The sequence below is a fragment of the Pipra filicauda genome, unplaced genomic scaffold, assembly GCF_003945595.2.
Source record: "Pipra filicauda isolate LSUMZ 115617 unplaced genomic scaffold, ASM394559v2 scaffold10_size6260569_pilon, whole genome shotgun sequence".
Classification (NCBI taxonomy): domain Eukaryota; kingdom Metazoa; phylum Chordata; class Aves; order Passeriformes; family Pipridae; genus Pipra; species Pipra filicauda.
The window spans coordinates 3,272,213-3,295,246 of record NW_024103541.1 but is presented as its reverse complement, the minus strand read 5'-3'; the positions used below and the strand labels follow the sequence as shown (position 1 = coordinate 3,295,246).

The window sequence follows — 23,034 nt, the reverse complement described above, 5'->3', positions numbered from 1 at the left end:
GGATGACACCTCCCCTTCATGCAACTTCAGCCATCTAAAACATGTAACTCCCTCTCTTCTCTCTGCAACCAGTGGCGAAAAAACACCTCTACATGTCTCATCTATCCTGGGTACCTGGCACAGTCTTGCCTCTATGCCTGTCTGCTGGTCACAGGTATTCTATTTTAGGTGCCTGACATCATGTCGTGTCTTTGGATGTCTCCACTTACAGATCTCCAGAAACACTAAGACCTCTTCAATGTGCTCCCAAGCACCCCCATGGCTCTGTGTGAAATACTCAGTTTTAGTTTAAGGTTTTTGCTCTATAAGGGCATATCACTCCTTGATCTTTGTCCTGGGAAACCTCACTTTGAACATCCAAACCCACTCGATAGCTATGGGAATTGGGATTTATTAGCTCACCTGTATGTACATTTCTTCTGAAGGCCATACAAGCACTTACTAAACTATAAGCCCTTTTATAACCTGCTTTCAGCAGGCTGACACAGACTAAAGCATGGCTAATTTTTATAAATTTTCCATTAAAAAGTTTATTCATCTCTCAGTTGCTTAATAAAGGTCTTCTGGAGAGCAGCTACTCCAGTGAAATCACTGTGCAGGTGCCAACAAACACGCATCTGAGATTAAATAGTGCTGGGGAATGAGAGGTGGAAATGTGATGGCAGGAATTAGGCACCTGGCCACCTCTTTCCACAGCCCTTTGGGAAGGTTTCTTCTGTTGAGTGACACAGCCCCAGGAGAAGAAAAAGAAGGCAAAGGAGATTAATCCTAACCAGAAGCCTTGTGATAGAGCAGAAACATGAACAGCCTGCCAGTCATCGTCTTGTCTTTCACAAATAATACATCTAATCAGCAATTCTAATTAGAACAACAACAAAAACTACAGGTAATCAGGCTGATAATTAAGGAATTAGGCTGGTAATGCAGGAATCTCATACAAATGTTAAAGCTCAGACAGCCTGTTTCACCTACAATGCAGACAGACATGTCTAGGAAAAGAAGAAGACTGAAAATAAGGACTTTGAAGAGATACTGGACAATATTGATGATAATGGCCAAACATAACCATTCTAGCAGGAGGAGTCCAATTTTTGGAGGCACTAAACAGCTGTTGCTCTCACTTATTTTAACTGAAATTGCTCAATATCTCTGAAAAATAAATAACTTCAAGATTTTAAAGGGAGCAAGGAAACATTTGCTGCTGACAAGACTTTCAGGGTTAAATAAAACTTCTGGGATTGACAAGAGTCTCGTTTGTGTGGGGGAAATCAAAATACGGTATTTCTATTTCCCAGGGAGCAAATTATGAATTTCTAATACAAAGATATCTTCCAATCTTTTTAAGAGCCTCCAGGAGCAGTGAGGCACGATTACTGCTGCCTTGCAGATGGGTTCAGGGAAAAGTGTCACCTCCCACACCACGCAGACATCTCCCTCCCTACCACAGCTACTGCCTCATGCTGCTGCTGCTGATCCAACCTAAGCCTGTGCCTGTAAGCACAGAGGCAGCACATGAGCAAGAAGTTGTGCTCAAATTAACACCATTAGAGAGCTTTCAGCTCCAGCATGGCTCGAACATTGCTAACAGTGTCCTGTGCCAGGGAATTTTGGGACCCAGGTTTGTGAGCTTTAGTTTTTTTTTTTTCCCCATAACAAAAGTTGAGAAGAGGAAGAAAAACAGAGAGAAAAAGGGTTTCAGACACATCTTGTCTGTTAGGAGTGGGTAAAGAAATAGGATGCCAAAACACTTGATAAAGCTCAGACATCAGAAGCAGAAAACTGTTTAGTTCCACAACATTTACGCTGTCAGAAATGTATTTAAGAAATACTGAAGTCATATGGCATGTTGGACACCAAAAATAGTGACCTGACCTAAATCAGTTTTGTTTTTCTTAAAAAAAAAAAAAAATAAAACAACCCCCCACACACAAAAAGCAAGCCAGCCCCCAAACATTTAGCTAAACTCCATGGGGAACAAGCCAGGAGCAACAGCTATTGTGCTGGGCATGGATCCACCACAGCTCTGCTTCGCCGACCTTTCGCCTCTGCCCCTCTCCAGACAGCCACCAGCACACATAGCACTGAAAGGGCAAGAGTCCACAACTCCAGCTGCTTCCTTCTGGTCTCGCTGCCACCACAATGTCATAACATTTCCTGACAGATTAGCAGAAAGCCCCCAAATCCTTTACTCCATCACTCTGCTCCTCGAGTCCCAGAAATATTTACATCCTTCTCTCTCTGTATTTCCAAACTCCTGCCTGAACCTTCCCCAAGAACATTCTGGGTTGTTTTTTTTGTCTGACAATTTATTAATCTCCCCTATCCTTGCTTCTTTGCCTGCAGCAATTACAATCAGAGGATAGCGATACAGAAGTGGCAGTGCTAAAAACAGATGTCAGCAGGAAAGCAGGAAACTGCTAAACAGGAGGATAGTTTTCTACAAGGGAGAACGACAGAACCAGGAAAGGGTGGGGGAGGACATGTGCAGACAGGACCTGCACTGACTGTCAATGCAAACCACTGTGACAGCCACATTCACAGATTCTCATCCCGAGACCAACTGAAGGACTTTGCAAGCCACTGTGCCATCTACCAAGGCAAATTCTGACTTAACGCTCAAGAGACTCTACTTAACATCAGAGAACTACCACCACCAGCATGATGCCACCAAATACCATTTCTACTGCCACAGCCAGACACCAACAGTACTTTTAAATCAGATGTATTAGTCTGAATGGAGTTTCTGACCACACATAGCACAGGCACACAGTCAACCTGTCATGAAATGGGATGCCAGGACTAAATTGCTTATCTAGTCCTATCTGTAAATCCAGTTGGAAAAAGGTATTAGATTATGATTTGCTTGTAGGAGTCTCTTATAACCACAAGTCTAGGCTAGTTCCGGATACTAGAAGACCACTGTGAAACCACTGTGTATAGCTATGTGAGAAATGCACTTAAACAGAAAAATTACATAGTAGGGGAGAGGCCTTACCATCTCATCTTGGGTTGGATCATTGTCAAAAATCTTCATAGGAGGAGGAAGAGGTGTGTGAGACTCTTCATCTGGTTCATCTTCTCCCCAACCCTTCTTGCTCTTCTGAAGAAAAGTTAGATATAATTAGAAGCAGGGATGGGTTTCCCTTACCTTTTTAGGTATCTGAGCCCTAGTCCCACGGTCAATATTGCTTTGGATGGACAGAATTGCAGGTAATGGGAGAGAAGCAATAACGACTTAAGGTTTTGCCAGTTAATCCTGGTGCATTCTAAGGCTTACAGAAATACGGTTTATAGGTCAGCCAAGCAGCTAAGGCACTTATAGCTGTGTGTTGATAGACTAGTATTTTTTTCATTCAAATAATAACTGTTCAATGTACAATTTTTAAAATGTGTTCCTCTGTTTGCATTCAGTTAGTATCTTTTGCACTTTTGGTTTTTAATTCCTCATTCACTTTATCAGGAAAGCACCATTCTGGTGAAGAACATTCCTGCAGAAAAACTGCAGGTACAGGAACATAGCAGATTTAACAGAAACATGGCTGAGTATTTTCTTTCAAAAAGGAATTACACTGGTATAGTAGGATAAAGCTGATATGAACCTCTGCTGCTCAAGAATAATTTCATTTTTATCTCTGGCAGCTTTCTAATAGGCTATTTAAAAATCTAGTCAAAGGACAATAATATTTGCAAACTCTGAAATGCTCTTCCCTATATATTCCATTGCTCTTTGGATGACAAAGCTGTTTGCAACACAGCTTTAAACATTGTTTAATTGCTTTAAACAATGCGATTTTACATATGATTTGCTGTTCCCTCTAGACCCTGAGGGAACTGCGTTTACTCAAGCATGACTCACAGACCATAGAAGAGACTACTGGAGACACAGTCTTTCCCGCAACAAACACCAACACACACCTCATCTGCGCTGTCTCCTTGAGGAGTGGTTTCATCTCCAGTCTTTGGCGAGCCAAGGTCAAAGCTCTTCCGGCCATCTCGCACCTTCTTTTGTTTCTTGATGTTGCTCTCGGTCTTCCCGCTGTTCAGCCGGCGCACAGGACTAGTCAGCCATTTCTTCAGGGTGTTGGTTGAGCGCTTGGGGCCAGGAGAGCTCTGGATGGAGTTGAGGGATGGCTGAGGTTGTAAGTTGGCCACTGAATCCGACTTGCCCCCGTTGTCATTGGCAGAGACTGAATACGCGTCTGGAAGAAAGCGATGCAGGTGAGAGCTCATACCAGCACCTCCTCTGCTCCCTGGTGCACGTCAAGCACTGGGCAGCACTAAGCATGAAAATACAAGCTGCCTCAATGAAAGGCTTTGTGACCTATGGACATTGTGTAAACTTTATTGCACACCAGAGAGTGGAATATGCCCTGCAACTGGCATTTCCCACAATCTTACACACTTCTCTCATTTCCTACCACACTATCCGTCCTTATGAAAGATCACTCACAGCAAAGTTATTTAGTTTTTTATGAAAGCCTGACTTTCATGCTAAATGCTGAAGTTCTCAGCTTCTTCCCACAATTTCAGTGTGAATTGCCAGGAAGAAAATAAGTACAAAAAGCAGATTGCTACAGGAGACCTGACAACCACCAACACATTGTCAGGTTCCGATTCCATAATTGTTTCTCAGCTGGTTTCAGACCCCAGTTACATGACTGTTAGTTAGATTACCTACTAACTTTTCAAGCACCTTAAAATTATTTCCTTTGCCCCTGAAAGCACCCTGTCAGAAGAATTCACACATTCCCTAGAACTAAGAAACTGTAACGAACAATTACAAAAGATGACAAACTATTCAAATCAAAGGAAACTCTCAGTAATGAGACAGAAGACAGGCTTAAATTAACCAATAGTCCCATTAGCAGGAGATTCTGCTGAAGTGCTTTCAACTGCAGTCATCAATATACATGTTCAGACTAGCACCTTAGAAATGGGTGCAACCTCCTTACTCCCCCCAAACGAAACAGACCAGAGATGTGCCAATGTCAGTAAGGCTTTAAAAACAAAACAAACAAGTTGCTCAAAGATTTCTCAATTGCCCTTTAGGAACAAGCGCCCTGTTTTCAACTTTTTGAAACCATGGCAAGGCAACTCCCTCCCCAGGAGCAATCGGGGACTGTGATGTTTAATCCCATACAGTTTAAGATGAAGGGTTTTTTTACAAAATTCAAACATTGTCACACGCCTGTAAAATACAAGTCAGGCTGTACATCAGAAAGCAGTCAGCTGATGTTATTAAACATTTTTAGACTGTTATCTCTGAATATTTTATCTGCCCCAGCAGACACCAAAAGCCTAAGTTATAACACATGAACATAGCCTGGTGCATTGAGATATTCTCAGTTCAGCAGTAAATATCATTAGAGATGCTGGGTTGTACAAATGCTGAGGGAGAGCTACTCTTCCAGAGAATCATTACCTGTGTTGTTTTAGAAGCCAGTTCCTGCTATGAGCATGCAGAGCTTGTACCTGCTCTGAGTGGAGCTGCTGCTCCCAGCTGGCTGTGCACAGAGCAGAGACTGCAGCCTGCCCTGTCTGCCAGCTTGTACAACACAGACTGTGAGAGTCAGAATATTTTATAACCATATACAGCCTCAGTCAGAAGTTGAACCAATAATTTATTACATACCTGAGGTCAAAAGTTAGATTTTTAGAACATACAGGAATCATTTTAACAAGCTAGAGAAAGTCAAAGTTCATTTCCCAGACAGGAAGAAAATCCAAATCATCTGTCTTTTGACAACAGGAGGAGTAAGTGAGAGAGGGGCTGGGAGGAGGACGGATCCCAGGTGACTTACTGACATTCCTCCATAGGGGCAAAATAGCAGGCCAGAAAGGTCTGGGTTTAGCCAGCTCCTGTTGATGTTATTTCATGTACACAAAGTGGCGTTAAATCAACTAGTGCAAGATAATGTTTATCGGGGGCAGCTTATCTTCCACTCAAAAGCCTTTGGATAGTTCCCCCTCGCAGGCTCCACGTGATGCTTGGCGAGTTTATCAGTGCACCTTGCATCAGCAAAATTCAGTGTTTCATCATGCTGATTTTGACTTTCCAAGTGCCCTCACCCCACTGAAAGCCCCACAGGCAGTGGGGGAAGCTTGAGGGCTCCTTGCCAAGGGGCTTTGCCAAGAGGAGTGCCCTCAGGTGCTCATGCTCCCACTGCTGCTGCAGGAGGATTAACTTTGGCCATTACTGTTGCAAAGGGAGCTGGGCTGCAGTCACAGAAGGAGAAATGCTGGAAGTGATCACTCTGTGAGGTTGCCACTCCCAGGGATGACTTGGAGCAAGCAGCCATATCACAGACTCACTGCCTTTGGTGGGGACTGGGCTCGCTGGGAGGTTCAGGAGAACTGACGACAAGCTGATCTCACCTTGCTGATTAACGTACAGAGAGGTTTTTACAACAGCTTGTAAGTAACATAGTCCAAATCCCTACCTCCAGTTGACAGCACTTTGCCAATTTAACTTCTGGTAATGGAAGGGAGTTGACAGGAGGCTAATGGAGCCTGGGACAACCCCATCCACCCGAAGGTTTTATTACTGTGACATGCGAACCTATGTCAGCCCAGCAGGCTCAAGGCATATCCAGATAAAGGAACCTTGAGGTTCATGATGGAAGAGGCAGGGACCTCCATTTCCACCATAAAACAGCCCTGGTTTTACGAGCAGGGCCAGGCCCCAGCCTTGCTGCCTCCCTCTCCTTTACCCAGGCAGCACAGCCACAGCCAGGGCATGGACAGACACACAGCACCTCTCCTGCCACAGCACTCTTTGCTCAACCGACCCGGGGAAGCGACAGTCAGTTGTCCCTTGTCATTCCAGGAAGGCAGCAGGTGGGCAGAAACAGCCCCAGTCCTGAGCTGGCCCACAGCTCACCCTCCCTGCTTGCAAGAATTTTGTCCAAAGTTTTATCCAGGGCCAGGAAAACTCTGCAGACCAAACATCAGCCCCCAAGAGCCACAAGCCACGGCAAAAGCCAACCCACAGGTTTCCAGAGGGAGGCGTGTTACACCATGCAACAGTCCCACCTGAACAAGGCTCTGGATTTTCCTGCTCAAGGTCATGCCTTTGGTGATGAAAAAGGCTGTTTACCAAGGGGTTACTAAACGTGGGTTGGTCATGCCATGCTGTGTGCAGCCCTGGCAGATACAAAGTCCCCTTCTTTCTCCTTGTCTGCTGAACTGCCCTGCTGGAGCACTGTAAGGCATTTAGGACAGAGCCTGGGCTTTGCTTGGCCCACGCAGCCCAAGACTGGAAACATGGCCTTATCTTCCCTTTACATGGTAGTGTAGTCTCCCTGTGGTTGAAGGACAGGCAGGGAGGTGGGAGAGAAGGACTGGTATGAATCTCCCTGCTCCCCAGTCACCGTTAGAGCCCTTCGAGGTGGGGTGACTTTTCTCTACCCAGCACCCTACATAGGTACAAAGTATTCCCAACCTCATCATTCCAGTTACCACTACCACCACACATGCACTATGCAAAAGCCACACCGAGAGTCCACACACAATATTCATAACCTTTTTTCCTTTTCTTTTTTAAAGGAACTGCAAATTTGGACACATTTGTGAGCAAGTCACATTTGTTGTTTTGCCAGCTCTGAGAGTGATTTCCTCTGCACATAAAGCAGGTCAGATCGACATGGTCGCAGAGGCAGGACTGAAGCTCCAGGAAGAGCAGAGCTCGTGAAATAAGAGACAGAAACACGAAACACAAAAAAATCTGCCAGGAAAGACCTTTTAGACAAGCTCCTAAGCTGAGCTTGTGTGAGCTCCGCTGCTTCTGCAGCACATACAGCTACAAACACATCAATCATGACACTTGATACTGGCCTGAGATGCAGACACCAGGTGGATCGAGCGGAAGAGGACGACACGTTACCGTGCTCTTCTTGCAAAGCACTAGCACATATGTGCTTTGCAAACTGCATTAGTAGAACTGTTTGGAAACACAGTTTGCTTAAGAAAAGCCAGAGAGCTTTTGGAAAAGATGCAGCAGCTCATCGCGTGATAATTCAGGCAGCTGCTGCTGCCCACAGAGACCAGTGAAGCAGTGGCTGTCCTCACACTGCCATGAGCAGTTGTCCTCCCACCAGTGTCCCAGGACACACATGTCTAAAAAAAGGTATTTGGTGAAGCAAAATGGGTGTAGGGAGGTCAGCAGACTCGTGTGGCTAGATTGATTTCCTGGCCAAACCATTCATTCAGACAGAAGAAATGATGGTTTCCAAAACACTCCTAAGCAAACCTCCAAAAAACTTCTGGCAAGAGGACTGTGAGAGATATTCAGCCAGACCAAAGAGCTTTAACATTCAGTGCTTTTGCACTGCTGGAGACATGAAACGTTTGTTGTTGTTGCTCAAATGAACGGACATCTATAAAAGCAGAGCTCTTGTATTTGAAAAATGGAAGGTTCCAGTTCTGTGCTACCTTGGGTGAAAGGAAAAATGAAAATCTCACAGACCTGGTTTTAGAGGCATAGTTGTATTCCCATTTGAGTCATCAGGAATTACTGGTGGAACATAAATACAAGGTATTTTATTTTTACCTCCCTGTTCCCCAGAGCACACGTGGGAGAGGAGGTCTGTCTGATCAGTCATGCAGCACCAGACTCCTTTGCAGGAACTCAACTCTTTAACAGGGAAAGGGAAAGGCCTCTCACAGCAACTCCAAAGAAAACATCAGGCTTGTCTTTTTGGTACATAATAATCACAGACCATATATGATAGGAAAGAAATATGTGTCCATAACCAGAAGATAATACAGAATATAGCTATAAAGACAGGTGAGTAGAGCAGGGCACAACCTTGCTTTAGGTGAGGTGAATCCTCTTCTCATTTATCTATGGCTCGATTTCTCCAGAAATTTTATTCTAGAAAAAGAGACTGAGAGAAAAAGATTTTTCCACAGAAGTCAAAGAAAATGAGTCAGAATGGGAACTCTGTAATCCTCCTAGAATGTGCATTTAAATCAATGATTTTTTTTTTCAGAAATAATTCCACTTGTGAATGAAAGCCAGTAATGGCAATCTGACCAATGAGCACATAAATCAGCTCTGCTGTGCTCAGCAGAGACCGTTTTCCACATTTAGTGATTCTTGTAAAATAATACTTCTGACAAAGACAGAATTTAATCAGACATGGGTGAAAGACTCACTCAGTCTTTACTTGAGTAAGCTTCCTAAAGAATAGGAATCTCCGTAAAAAAAACCAACCTTGGAAAGCAGGAATCATCTAGACCCACCCTATGCTCAAAGCCCCTATGTTAGAATTTCACACTAAACAAACAAGAATCATCTAAACCACCAAAATGCACCCTCTCCTGCCCTCTCCAAGAGCATGTCCAGCATACAGGCCATAGGTTCCAGTTCACAGCTCTCAGCTTCTTGAAGTTTTATAATCTCCCTTAGGAAATGCTGCTTTGAGAGCCACCTTGGGTCTGCTCGAGGGATTCAGGGCAAAGCTCTATTGACACATGCAAAGATGGCAGAATGAGGTATGAAGACTGCTTCTTTGGTCTCTTCTGTACTTTTGTATTAAACGTCCAAAACATGCTCAGTGAAACATTTTTATTGGCACAAGTCAGGGTTACAAAACTTTGTGGCTTAGGCAGATGACAGTACCAATCCCAGTTACAGTGTTAGAGCCTATTCTGCCTGTAAAACCTGGCATGGATTTGCAAAAGTTTGGGAAGCAACAACATTTGGATAATACAAAGTCACTTTACAGCTATTCCTCAAGCAAAAAAACTAGGTTTTAACAATGTACATCATGAATCTGACAACTTCTTATGTCAACAGATAAGCTGTTTCTTTCCTCAGGCACAGCCTCTGAAGAAGGCTCTAGTGAAGAGTGTAAGTGAACACTACGAAATTTTCAGTGCCCATGTCAGACAAAGACAGAGGACAATTGGCTTGGAAAGCCCTTTAGATTAGAAGTACATTAAACTTTCGCAATGGAATTGCAAAACGTGCCCTGGAGACTTCCAAAGCTCCCCATAGGCTCCCAGCTCTGCTCAGCCACTCTGCACGTGTTCAACTGCAGACCTGCCCCGTGCTTCAGCTTGAGCTAAAAATGAGATGAGACCATGTAGGAGCCAGTTTCACATCAGAGGGTAAAGGCACATTCAAACTACGCCATTGAAATCTAAATACTAATTTTGTTTGGAGATTCAAATGCCCTCCCTAACTCCATAATCTCCTGGAAATGAGCCAATTGAGAAGGTTCAACTGACTTTTGTTTGTGTCTTGGGAGTATTGTTTGAAGCTTCAGGCTGGAAGTACCATCAAAAGGCACAAATCAATCTGGCAGGATTTTCACAACTCCATTTATATGGATGAAATGACTTCTGTCCAAACTCAAGAATAATGGTCTGAAGTTAAATATTTTATAAAAAAGTTTCTAGTCCAATAGACAAAGTAGCAGATGTACTGGACAAACTTTCTGATCATTGACTGTAATGTAAAAACTCAAAATTTGACTTTCTGTTTCACTGCCAAACACACAAACATGACTAAGTTCCAAAAAGAACAGGGGAAAAAAAGGACTAGAATCTAAATTAATCACACAACATTCAGAACACACTGTTTCATTATTGAATAGCTGGTATTTCTTGGAAATATGAAAGAAGAGCTGCTTTGAGATAAAGAATGATCTGCAGAATTCCTTTTAGCCACACCGCAAAGCAGGAGATGCTCCTGGGGGATTTTGCATATGGGTTTTGCCTCTGGGAAATGGTCACCTATCTGCTGGCTTTCACATTCAACTTTCTGATTATTACTTGCAGGTTGAAACCTTAGCTGAGGAAAACAAGCACTCACCCAGCTGGGGTGGGTAAACACTGTCACTCGGAGCTGCTCATTTTTGTGTCACGCCGTAGCTCACCTCCTGCTCTTGGCAGTCAAGGAGCTGCACACACTTCTGCCCAAGGGTGATGCAGAGTGGGACTCACACCCTGTAGGAGCCTCTCTCTTTCCATTAACTACAGAGGGAGTCGGAGGAAATTATACCCTTGGCTAAATTTAGTTATTGTGAATCCCCTTCCCACATTTGAGTACGCTTCATACCAGGCCAATCTCGCAGCAGGGAATGATTAGCTGAAGTTAAGCATCTGACAATCCACTTTAATGAGCAATAACTGATGGCAACCTGCCATTAGCTTCAGTTGAATAGCTTTTATTTTTAGCTGGTGTTGCTCAGATGCAGCTTCCATCCAGCATGTGCTGGGAAAGCTGACATCTCAAAGTAGTCTCCAGGTCTTGGTTGTGCCAGTCGGAGTGTTAGGGCTCAAGAGCTCCAGTTCCTGGAGGTCAGAGAAAAGTCACTGCAGTTCTGGGAAAGTTTCAAAGAGTGAGATAAAACCAAAAGCCTGGAGGAACAGCACAGAGGCGCGTGGTCCCAAGAGACCTTGCAAGAAAAGTTACCGAAATCCTGAGAGCGTGCTGAATGAGTGAGCTGGGTCTCCAGGGAGAGAAACAGCACAAGGGGAATGCACAGAGAGAGCCTGCCGAAATAAAACATGACTTCAGTACTCTCCAAGAGTGCCTAGGGAGAGGAACAGCTGCAGGAATTCTCTATTGTATCTGCTGCTTCATATGGATCTAAGCTTTTATCAGAGGTGACGGGTAGGGAGGACACCGGGAAGAGAGCGGGATGAGTCCTCAGGTGAATATAGGGCAGGGTCTTGTTTCCTACAGATCAGCATTTAACTGAGGAGCTGCTGCACATGAAGGCAGAACATGTCTTTGTGCCTCTGAAGAGGCCCCAGGAAAGTGTGCAACTCAACCCCATGGCACCAAGCACTTGAAGAGCAGCTGAAGTGCTTGCAGTCCTCCTCTCTGAGTGTCCCACTCAGAAATATGTTTCCATATAACAGCTTACAACTGTGATGGGTATCTACAACTTCTCTAGTTGGAAGTTTGAGCCTTTTTGTCTCCATTTATCAGCCCAATTCATCCTGCCTCAGAGTCCCATCTGACCCCTCACATAGGCTGCTGTGAATTCATGACAAGAATAATAAGAGAATAAACATCCACAGTGAATCCACCAACGTGTTGGTGAGATACTCCTAGCCAGCTCCTATCCCAAAATACTATGAGATATGACTCAAGGCAGGGCAATAATGTACCTTCAAGGGAACCGTGAAGCAACAGCTTTTTAGAATAGGTTTTTACTGAATGAAAGGCTGTGGAAAAGCTCAGAAATAAAGCAGTTGTTCCACACAGCAGACTTTAGGGCCAAATGCACTATCCGTACACACCTGATTTCATTCACCCATTCTCTTGCCTCAAGTTTGTGCCCAGCACATGTCCTGGACCAGCCCAGAGCACAGCAGTAGCAAGTCCAACACATCTGCTGGGAGCACACGTTGGAGCAGTCTTCCCGTAATGTCTCCCAGCTGGGAAAGCAGATCTCTGAAGCCAGAGGCACGCATTTTGCTTTAGCAAAGGAAGGAAATAAAAAGTCAAGACTAACAAGATCCAGAAAGGGCATGCTTTTTTTTTTTTTTTGAATAAATCAACATTTATTTCAATTTAGTCAAACAAGTCGTTGAAGCACTTCTCTAAGTTCTACTTTACATTTTGTATTTACACTGTCCTCGTTCTGTGACAAAAATAATTCCCGACCCTGAAGTTTCCAGAATAAGTGCAGCTAGCAGCAAAAATAACAAAGCCCCAAACACAGAGCAAAAATCTCCCTTGATATATTTTGATGGGAGACTAATGCACGTTCCGTAAAAAAACTTTTAACCTGAACCTTTATGTAAAGCTATATGGGATGATGAGGGGGTAAATGTCATGTTTGAAGCTGAACAAGAAGAGCAGCATTTGCTGGCCTTTGCAAGTACACTGTTACTTTTAGCATAAGGAACTGTGAAATGCTTAGACACCCACACAGAAGCAGACTTTTAAACTTTGATCTAAGCAGTTTTGCTCTGCTGGGAGCATAAGGGTACCAGAGTCGGCAAATACCATCTTTTATCCCAGATGTTGGGCACAAAAACAAACTTTATTACACATGGTTTCCAAGCAGCTGTTAGTACAACACAAGCCTTATTCTTTTGTGAAGTGTCAAGGGTCAGCTTCATTCAGCAGCTTCCAAATTGAGCTACTGTAAGAATTCTGAAGTAATTTCTCAGTTAAATGACATCATTGCTAAGGTCAACTCTGGCTTACACTTCTCTATGACAAGGTGGACTACTCTGCTGAATTGGGGGAGAGGAGGGAGGACAACGACATTTCAATGTCATATTTAGGTCTCCCTACCTCAAAGGAAAGTGTGGCCATGTACCCAAACAATTCTTCATGGAAACAACAGAAGAATATCAATGACAAAATTGGAATTGGAAAAAAAGCAAGAACAGAACCCAAAGCTTTTTGGGATAGGAAGAAAAACTGCATGTTGAGAAAGAAGGGATTGGTCATTAAACTTTCCAGGCACACACAGGCCTCAGAAAGCACAGAAAACAAGCAGAACAAACAAACACAACTGTGTGCATCTTAGCGTCAGCTTCTTTTGCCAAATGCAGTAGCTTCCAACATTCAGCAGCTGTCTCTTGCTTTCTAGTGCTGTGGAGTTCTCTTTGGTACTTGGAGGCTGTGAGGAGCTCCGGGCAAAGAGAAAGTCTTTGTCCATTTACCAACCAATTCCAAAGGCGCTGATCTTGAATAACTTTACTAAGCAAGAGTGACACAGATGTTTGGGAAAGGGGGCTTTTCACTTAGTAAAGTTGTGGTAGGTGCAGTGGAAACCCAAGGCAATCTACATGCTTGTCAAATTGTGCCTAGGTAAGAACAGAGTCCTCCATGAACGTCTCTCATTTGTTCACTCTTAAATTATTCAGGCTCTGACAGCCCCTGAAAAGAAAAGAATGGAATAAGAATAAGTTGCAAGTGGTGCAGGGCAAGGGTGGACACCACGTAACCACCAAGAACAACGAGGTTGGGGTGTTTGACGACAGACACACTGCAGCCGGAGCCTCCAGGGCTGGTGCCCAAAGCAGCTTCCTCCACACTCTTGTCCTCCAGAAATACCAGTGGAAAATACAAGCTCACAGCAAAGGTACTGGTTGGGATGAATTAAAAGAAGTAATGAATGAAGTCAATGCAAACAGCGGTTTGGAAATAAAACACACAGATAAGAACTGCTGGTGCTTGTGATGCTTTGCTCTTTGAACACAGCACAGGGAAATGGCTAAGCAGCTCGGAGACTTTTAACTGCACATTCAAGACCATCAGTTAGACTTGCGGGAAGCTTTCATTCATTCAGCTTAAGTAGGAAAATCAGAACATCACTTGCTGTCCCATATAACAGGCTCACACGATCTACGCCTTGGTTTTTTGTTTGACAGCTCTCTGGGGCAGGGAGAAGATCTGTGAGGAACCTTCCCTCTGATACCAGTCAACAAGTTTATCAAATTTCAGGTGACGAAGTCACTACTACACTCTATCTGCGTCAGCAAGAAAGGAACTTGAAGTCTCAGAGAGCATCTGCTGCCTGGGAACAGGAGTGCTCCCTGCATCACCCTGCTGAGGTCTCAGCCCCTCTGAAACTGTGCAAACGCCTTGACCCAGCCACCAGCCTTCCCGGTAAGGCTAGTCCTAAGAAACTCATTGATTTTGACTTCTGGAGGGCTACAGAGAACCTCCCACAGCTTTTGTGGTTCCCACACCATTGCTCCCTACCAGCAGCCTCCTTATGGAAAACAATTCTGCATCCAGCTTAACAGAGATGTGGAGAGGTGTACTGCATAAACTGTGCTGCTTCATTCCCACTTGCATCACTGACTCTCATCATAAATAGCTGTAAAAACGCTCTACCAAGCAACATGTCTAATAAACTATAATCATCATAAAAGCCATCTTCTCTATTGCTGAGTAGTTGCTTTCTTTTGGCCCCATCTTTCAAAGAAATCAGGTAAAAGAAACACTTACTTGAACACAACACAAGGATTAGTCTAGCAGCAGAGGCTCTGATTTTAGAAAGACTTTGTCAAATATAAGTGATCTGTTACTGCAATGTAAGATGTCTGATCACAGACATCGACCTGCCTCATAGTTTAGTATCTCCAGGACAAGTGACTGCAGTGAATATTCAACAAGCATCAGCCTTTAGATATTTGTCTGGAGCTTGCTTTGCTGTAGAGGCTTGTCTTAGACACACTGCTAGATCAAATTTTACAGCAACACAGCCCTGAGCAGCTACAGCCCTCCCCCCCACCTATGAGCAGCCTGGTATCTTTAAGCCTGAGTAATTTCTCTGACACTAAGACAAAGTCAACTAAGATGCTGCTGTCTGCTCAGCACCTGTGCCCTGGTGGGAGCTATGCTCTGCTACTGTGGAGTTGAAGTTACCACTAACATTCAAAGCATTCGCCTCCTTCTTGCCTAAAGCTATGATTTTCCTTCTGCCATTCTAGAAAGGATCCCTGTTGATTAATACTTATTCCATTTCCTAAAGAAATCTATTCAGCTTCCACAGGCTTCAGCTGAGAGCAATGTTTGAATATTGTGCTGATCCTCAGGGTTCAAACTACAGAAGGTACAAAGAATACCAGACTTGAGGCACTTCAGTGGTATTCGCTGTGAATCATCATTTTACATTGTACCACTCAGACACATTTGGATCTAAAATAAATTTGCATTTCTAATTAAAACAGATTACCATTAGTAACTAAAGAGTGTCTTAAATCAGAATCCTTAGGCCATAAAAGCTAATTGCAGGATGCTAAAACTGGATTTCAAAAGTATACATATTATACCCCCTGCAGGATTAATTAGGCAACATCTCTTCAAAAGAGTTCTCAAAAGTGTATTTATTCAGCATGCGGTTAAATTATACCAGTTGTGCAACACTCCTCGTGGCCTGCCTTGGCACACGCTCCCGTGGCAGCAGACAGCTGGGGCCTTGTTCATCAGGGGTGCTCCACATGTGCAGATCTGATCCGGGACTGCAGCGAATCCCAGTCCATGAGAAGGAACACACACGCAGGTTCGTGCTCCTGCCTCACCACCACTCGGGTGCTGCCTTCCCCCCCGGCGCAACCCTGCTGCTCCCCACTGCGCCGTGGGTGCTGTTCTGGCCACAGCCAACTGGTGCCACAGAACAAGATGATCTCGGGTACGTGTGGGATGTGCTTCCCAGGACACGCGCTCCTGAAATCAACTGGTCCATGTGAATCTGGAAGCTATCACTGCTGAATATTTGATGCGCAGTTGGTCACCGGTTTCCCACATGACCTCAAGAAAATTTCTGGGCACCCACTGAGCTGTAATGTGTTTTCAGATAGGTTATGACTGTACTGCATGTCCCGGGGATGCAAGAAACCTCTGTTCACTAAAGCTGCATGTGCATGATGAAGAGATGAGGAAAAAATCCAACACAGCATAACAGGGCACGTCCTCGGCTGCTGTACTCTGTAGCTGTAATTGTCAGCACGGCTGAACTGCATGAAAAAGTGTCCTCAGAGGATTTAGCTGCAGCTGGGGATGTGCCACTCCCAGCTTTTCCCTGTGCTCTGATCTGCTTGCTCCATGTGAAAAATGAACATGGAAAAATGCTCAGAACACATAACAGTGGAGACACCTCCAGGGTCGCTAAATCCAGTCCCTTCTTATCGTGGGCCAGAGACTCTCTCTTTCTTAAATGTCTAATTCAATGCTGTTTTGTGCTAGTGAACAGGGGATCTTTGCTCAAAACTCACATATAGACTCTACTTGTGCTTTCCTGTACATAGCAACATTAAATTTCCATGTTTAATTTACAATCTTCCAATACACAAGATAATAATCTTGACCAGAAACCACCTACTGGTTCCTTAGAATGATGTTTGCTAATGGGTTCCCAACAGGTCTGGCCTCCAGGCTTCGTCCCTTTACGGAACTTCACAGCCTGAAATACAATTTTGCAGGGATCCAAGATTTCAAAGCTGTTGAGTTGTACCAGGACCAGCAATGGCTGTACCATATGGAACAACCAAGTGTACTGGGGTGCAAAAAAGGCAAGAGAATAGGAATTCCTAACTTGTGGCAACACACAAAATAGGAGACATACTTTTTCCATTTTCTGAAAGTACTGAGCAACCACAGCTCCTGTATAGTAAACTGAAGCATACAATGGGTCTCTCCCCATCACAGAGAAGAAACCCCCATGGCTCTTCCATTATTAACTGCTAAATTCAGCTTGCAGGTTCTACTTTTCATTTCATTAGGACTTCACTGAAGAAATTTTCATATTTTGGCCTAATTATCTGAAAGGAGCCCAGGTGATGCGTGCGATTTCCATGGTCTCAGCCTGCTGGGAAGAGGATTGCAGGGCTGGTCCAGGCCAGAGGCTGAAGGATTGAGAGGCAGGTCAAACTCAACAGCAGACCCAATGGGATGGACTAACTACCTTTAATTAAAGGACTGGTTTGTGTTTGAGCACAATTAGCCACATGAAACATTAGGAGCTAATAGCAAACAGGTTAATTTTTGTTTTATGGCTTTACAACGACAAAGGATGGCCAAGGGAGATGTATTCAGGCTTATCTCATTAGGTATTTTCTAATAATTCTTTACATGTCCTGAAGTCCTACTTGTGATCTAAGCATCTTTTTTAAGAAAACAGCCTGATGTGTTTCTATAGTTGGATTAAAAAGTATCTTTACTTGACACTGAATTACATGATACAATATTAGCAATTGAACTGTCCTGCAATAGCAACCGATGCGCAGTGGCTAAACTGGCAGAAAATTGGATTTCCTTACTGAACTGAAAACCACAACATCTGCAGATCCTTGCTGTAATCACTGATTGCCCACCAACTGCTCTTTTGAAAAGAAACTGCAACTTTTGCCAAACATGAAAATGTTTTCATAAAGTCTGTTAACGGACAAGAATTAGACTGAAATGAAACAGTGTTCTGGTGTGTTTGAGAAGTATCTTGATGCTATTTTTAGACTGAAACATTTTGAGGTTTGAGTTTTTTTAACTTTGAAATGATAGATTAGTTTTCCCAATATGTATGCAAGTTTTAACAAGGTGTATGCTGAAATATAACAGTTTGGGAAAAAAAACCCAAACAAAAACCTTCTGGGGTCATGTGAAATAACTGCCCTTTTTGTTTCACTTCAAAATGGATAGGTTTTATTTCAGCATCCGTGCATTGAATTCCTGAACAATACATCTATCTGGCACTTATTTTATAGGAAAACAGCATGTTTAGTTACCCCGTGTTTTTGCACTGAGCAGGGAGTTACCCAAGCTATATTTTTCACAATTATCTGTTCTCTTTCGCTTAGAATAAAGTCTCCCTTCTTCAGGCTTTTGGCAAGATGAATAAAGCCTTGTGAATTCCTATATGCTTCTTGGAGCGAATGGGAAGTTTAGGAGCTTTGCCTACATAAAAGCAAACCCCATGTTTCTTTAAAGCTGGACAAATGTATAGAAGTTGAAAACAATGCAGCAATCTGAATAATGAGGATCCCCAACCACGTATTCACCCCCAGACTACTAACTGCAAGCTGATCTTTATGGAAGCTCTCGCTATCTATTTTAGACAATTAAGATCTGAAAGTAGTTAGAGCTGTCTAGCGGTGTGCATAAATTTCAAAAGAGAGAAAAAAGGTAACACTATTATTGCTTGGATCTTGGAAACGGAGAGAAAGTTGCTAAAGCATCTCATCTCTGGCACTGATATGATAAATATCATATTTACAGAGAGTGGCTGGTGGCAGATGAGAGCAGTGAGCAGAAAGACTCGTGCAGCAACCAGCACTTCTAAAAACCTTGAACCTCCTGTGCTCTTGGACACTTAATATTTTACAGTAACACAGACTCACTGAAAATCTGACCTGCTTTATCCATGAACAAGGTTCCTACCTCAAAAAACCCTCCTGCAAACAGGTAAGATTTGACAACACTTAAAACTGAGTAATCCTAAAGTGACCTAACTGTTCCCCCCGCCTGCCAGCAGAGCAGTGGCCATGCTTCTCCTTCTGTCCATGTTCAGAGGTTACTTATCAGACCCAGGTCTTCTCCTGAAATCCCCCTGTGTTGTTGCCATGCACACAAATGCTAACAGGTTTAGAGTAGTGAGTCTATTCACCCAAAAGACTGGCATGGGGACTGTCAGTCATGCTTTTGGGACACATTTAACTCAGAACTATCTGTCAGGAGGGTGTAGAGCAGGTGTGGGAAAGCACAGTTTCACACTAATAAAAACAGTGATTTTTTTTCCTAACAGTATTCACCTTGTCAAGTTAATCTTGCTTGCTCAACTGAGCAGCATTTTCATCAACTCTTTTGTCTCTTCCAATAACCCTCTGCTATGACCTACTCTGACTCTTGACTCAGCCTGCAGAGGTGGGAAAACACAGGACTTGGAAGAGATGTTCCTGTCATGGGCTTACCAGTTTTCTCTTAATAGAACTGGAAGGAAATAACAACAAGTCTCACAAACCTCACCACAGCCATTTGCTCTTGAATTTGCCAGGAGAAAGAGCAGAGCTCAATTCTGGCACGAGAGAGAAAGACTGCCTACAGAAGACCAGTACACTTGATCCTCTTGACTCTACTGAGATGCAACTAATGAGCAACAGATGGACATCACCCAAGCAGTTTATTTGGGGAAGGTAACAGTTTCCTCATATTTCTCATTCAAGAAGGACCAGGAAACTAAGCAAGCTTTGGTTGACACCCTTAATTTTACTATTGTTTTCTCCTCTGCCTCAATTTTGACGGAACTGCTTTGGCCATGCATTCCATTATGCTTTACACAGTGTAACCATGGCTCAGCCTGAAGCACTAAATAAAATATGTTCAAATTAGGAAATGTTATGGGCTTGAATATAATACTGCAGATCACTCTTTTGCTACCACTCAGCACAAAGGTACCAGTTTCCTTAGCAAAGCTCTGCAGCTCTCTGTAAGTGTCAGCACCTTCTATAAAAAGCACCATCAGATCTCACTTTTTCCCTAATGAAGAAATAACTTTTATTAATGTGCTGTTGACAGCCCTTGCAATGATGCCTGTTTTCCTAACTTCCAGTTAAGGCTCTGTTTCTGACCAGCTAGGAAAGATGTACAAGGTGGCTGGCTGAACCCGCTTCACTGCACATAAGTCACCATCACTCTGTCAAGAGAAGCTGTCTTTGTTAATCTTAGAGCTAAGCAGCAGTAACAAATCAAAGACTCAGGCAAGAAGAGGAAAAGGAAGGAAGGAAAGAAAGAAAAAGAGGATAGTAAAACAAACAAAAAAAAGCAGAAGGAAGACCAAAACGGTAGGAGATAAGAGCAGCCGGAGGGAGAAAATTTAAAATAAGAGCTTTACCAGGAGCTTAGCACAGACACAAATACACTCAACCTTTCATTTTTAACACACTGAGATTAAAGGTTTGACATTCAGGTTAAGTTTCTTTTGTTCTGAAATGAAAAGTTTGGATACAATCAGCAGCCTACTCAGAAGAGCAACTGTACAAGCAGGCAGAGGACATGTTCTTTACTGAAGCCAATATAACACATCCATTTAAATCCATCCTCCCAGTTTCTGGCTACCCTCAAGCAGAAAGTATTCTATATTCTCACCTGAAACCACTCTGCAGCCACATAATATTACCTACAATGGGGTGTAAGGTGTTGAACTCTAGAAGTTATTCTGACAGTTGATTACTTTTAACCACTTTCTTTGTCCGTACCTGATACACTCATAGCCAGCTTCTCAAGTCCAGTAGATGGGAACATCTCTCTTCTCATGCTTAATGAAAAGCATTTCCTATACCTTGTTAGTGCTTTCTACCCTCCTGGTGCCCATTAGGGCAATGAGACCCCAGCATGCTCCAGGTTGGGCTAGAACCAAATGAGCTGAGCTACTGCAAAAAAATGTCCTCTAAATAAGGCCCTGCACACAGCATTTAATTTCTGGGTTAAATCTGAGTCACTGGCTAGTCTTTACAGCTCCCTGTGCATCAGAGCCTGGAATTTAGTCTCCACCCAATCTCCATGCTCCCACCCACTGATGAGCTTCAAAGCCCTACGCTGAAGGTAGTGCAGAGTAATGGGACTCACCCACTGGACTTTGCTCTGTGCTTAAAGGCAACAAAATTTTAAGCTCCTCACATCCAAGGCATGCAGTGGACCTTCAGGAAAAACATTTCACAAAGCAGGAATATTTCCCATCTCTTCACTTTCCCTCATCGGTACTCTCTTAAAGCAACCTCTAATCTGAGCCACACTGGTAACTGAGGAGATATAGACTTCATGTTAAAAGAAAATAAGGTATATCTGTTACATATAAGGTATATAATTGCAAGTCCTGCACTGATTTCTAAGGAGAGTTCAATGACTTTCTAGCTATCAGAAAACCATCAGAATTTGAACCCTCTTATCGGGGCCAGTTTTGCAGCATTAAGAAGCATCCCATTACACTAGGTCACTTTGCATCTGTGCATTTAGGAGACACAGCAAAAAGCCTTCCTTGCCCACTCTTGGCTTACTAAGGGCATTGGCCTAGAGGCTATGCTAGTTTACTGCTCCTAACTACACCCCTCTATGGCTGAAAGCAAGTGACAGACTCTTGCTCTGAGGCACTCCTATATTAGGATTCATATCTCTCCATACTTCAGAACAGACAAGTAGTCCTTATTTAGTTCACGCAGGGGACTATTGAGGTCAGAGCAAAATTGTAAATGGTACTAAGTGTCATTTGCTTTCTCTGGATGGATCCCAATAGCTCTGAACATGGGCAAAGCTGACAAGATCAGAAACTCACCAAGAGAAAAAAGCAAAAAAGTAGCATCAAGGTCTCCACTGCTGCAATAGATGGGAGAAAACTAATGCAAAAGAGTAGTTTGAGTCATCTGTCAAAATCCTTCAGAGAAATGCCCAGTTACACAAAACTTACGTATTTCATGATACACTGGGGACCTATGGTTTGGGTTTTTTCAGCTCTGCATTATTGCTGCTATTTAGGATATCAAGCATCCACATCACTTCCAAGCTCCACAGCAAGAAAAGCAGTGATGCAGCTCATACCAACACAACCTGTGTTTGAACACAGATTGCACACTCATCTTCTCAATTTCTCTCTCCCAAAGGTTCTTATTTGCGCAACAAAACCTACTCAGTTGTTGTAAAAGATCAAGATACACTAGGCATCTGTCACCAGAAAAAAGCAGAGCCGAATTTCCAAAGGAAAAGGGAAGGTCACTTATGGGGCAGCACTGAGAATAGTTCCAAGGTGCTTCATACCCCTCTTAAATACAAGCTACAGTCACCCATTTGCACTGCAAGGCTGAGATCAGTGAGAAGCCCTGGGATAACAGTGTCCCCTCCAGAAGCCCAGGTGATCACTGAAAACACAGAACACATGAAGTTAGAGCTTCAAAAGTCTGTTTTTTAGTGGCCACAGTAAACCATCTCCAAGCTTAATGGCAGAAGCTGCAAATGGGTGCACTGATGCTGTAATCTGAGGCACCTGAATCCCTAGTCAAATGTCAGCTTTGGTACCTGCTTAAATTCAGGGAATATTTCCATCATCTGACTACCTCTGGTTTTCTTTAGTAAATACAACATGACAGATAGCCTTTTACAAATTTTACCTGAAGTTTGCTACCAAGGACAAGAGAGAAGTAAATCAATTTGTATCACAAAACACCTTTTGTTACCAACTCAATAAACTAGAACTGCAAACAAAGTTAACATTTCAAATGGTGAGAGAAGAGCCAGCTGCTTCCCCTTCCCCCTTCTAGAGACATCTGTAGGCAGGACAGGCAGCAGGGAGATTTTAATCCATTAGAATCAACATGTATAAGACCAAGCCCTGTCAGAGAGCTTGAATACTTCTCCAGCCTGCTGCATGGGCCAACACATTAAAGCGCAGACTGTCCAAGAGACTTGGCTTTCACAGTAGTTTACTACCACAACCTTTCTGCAGGCAGCCCTACCCCTACAACCAGATTAAATGTTCCTTCTTAAAGGCTGCAAAATGGAGTGGAATGTTGTGTGTTGACCTCAAGAATCACTTATTTGGTATGAAGTAGTGGGTTCTCCCCAGGTTG

General features: G+C 43.4%; 1 protein-coding gene across 8 annotated transcripts in view; it reads right to left on the bottom strand.

The window, feature by feature from the left end:
- The window catches only part of KALRN (kalirin RhoGEF kinase), a 508,531-nt gene that overhangs the window by 55,590 nt on the left and 429,907 nt on the right, over positions 1-23,034 (bottom strand). For 5 of the 8 annotated variants that reach the window (XM_039381883.1, XM_039381881.1, XM_039381876.1 and 2 more), the window contains 2 exons: positions 3,916-4,199; positions 2,996-3,100 (listed from right to left, as the gene is read on the bottom strand). In XM_039381883.1, the coding sequence (XP_039237817.1) occupies positions 2,996-3,100; positions 3,916-4,199 (389 nt within the window). Of the gene's footprint in view, positions 1-2,995; positions 3,101-3,915; positions 4,200-13,183; positions 13,856-23,034 lie in introns of those variants that run through there. The other 3 variants (XM_039381878.1, XM_039381892.1, XM_039381900.1) reach the window with 2 other exon arrangements.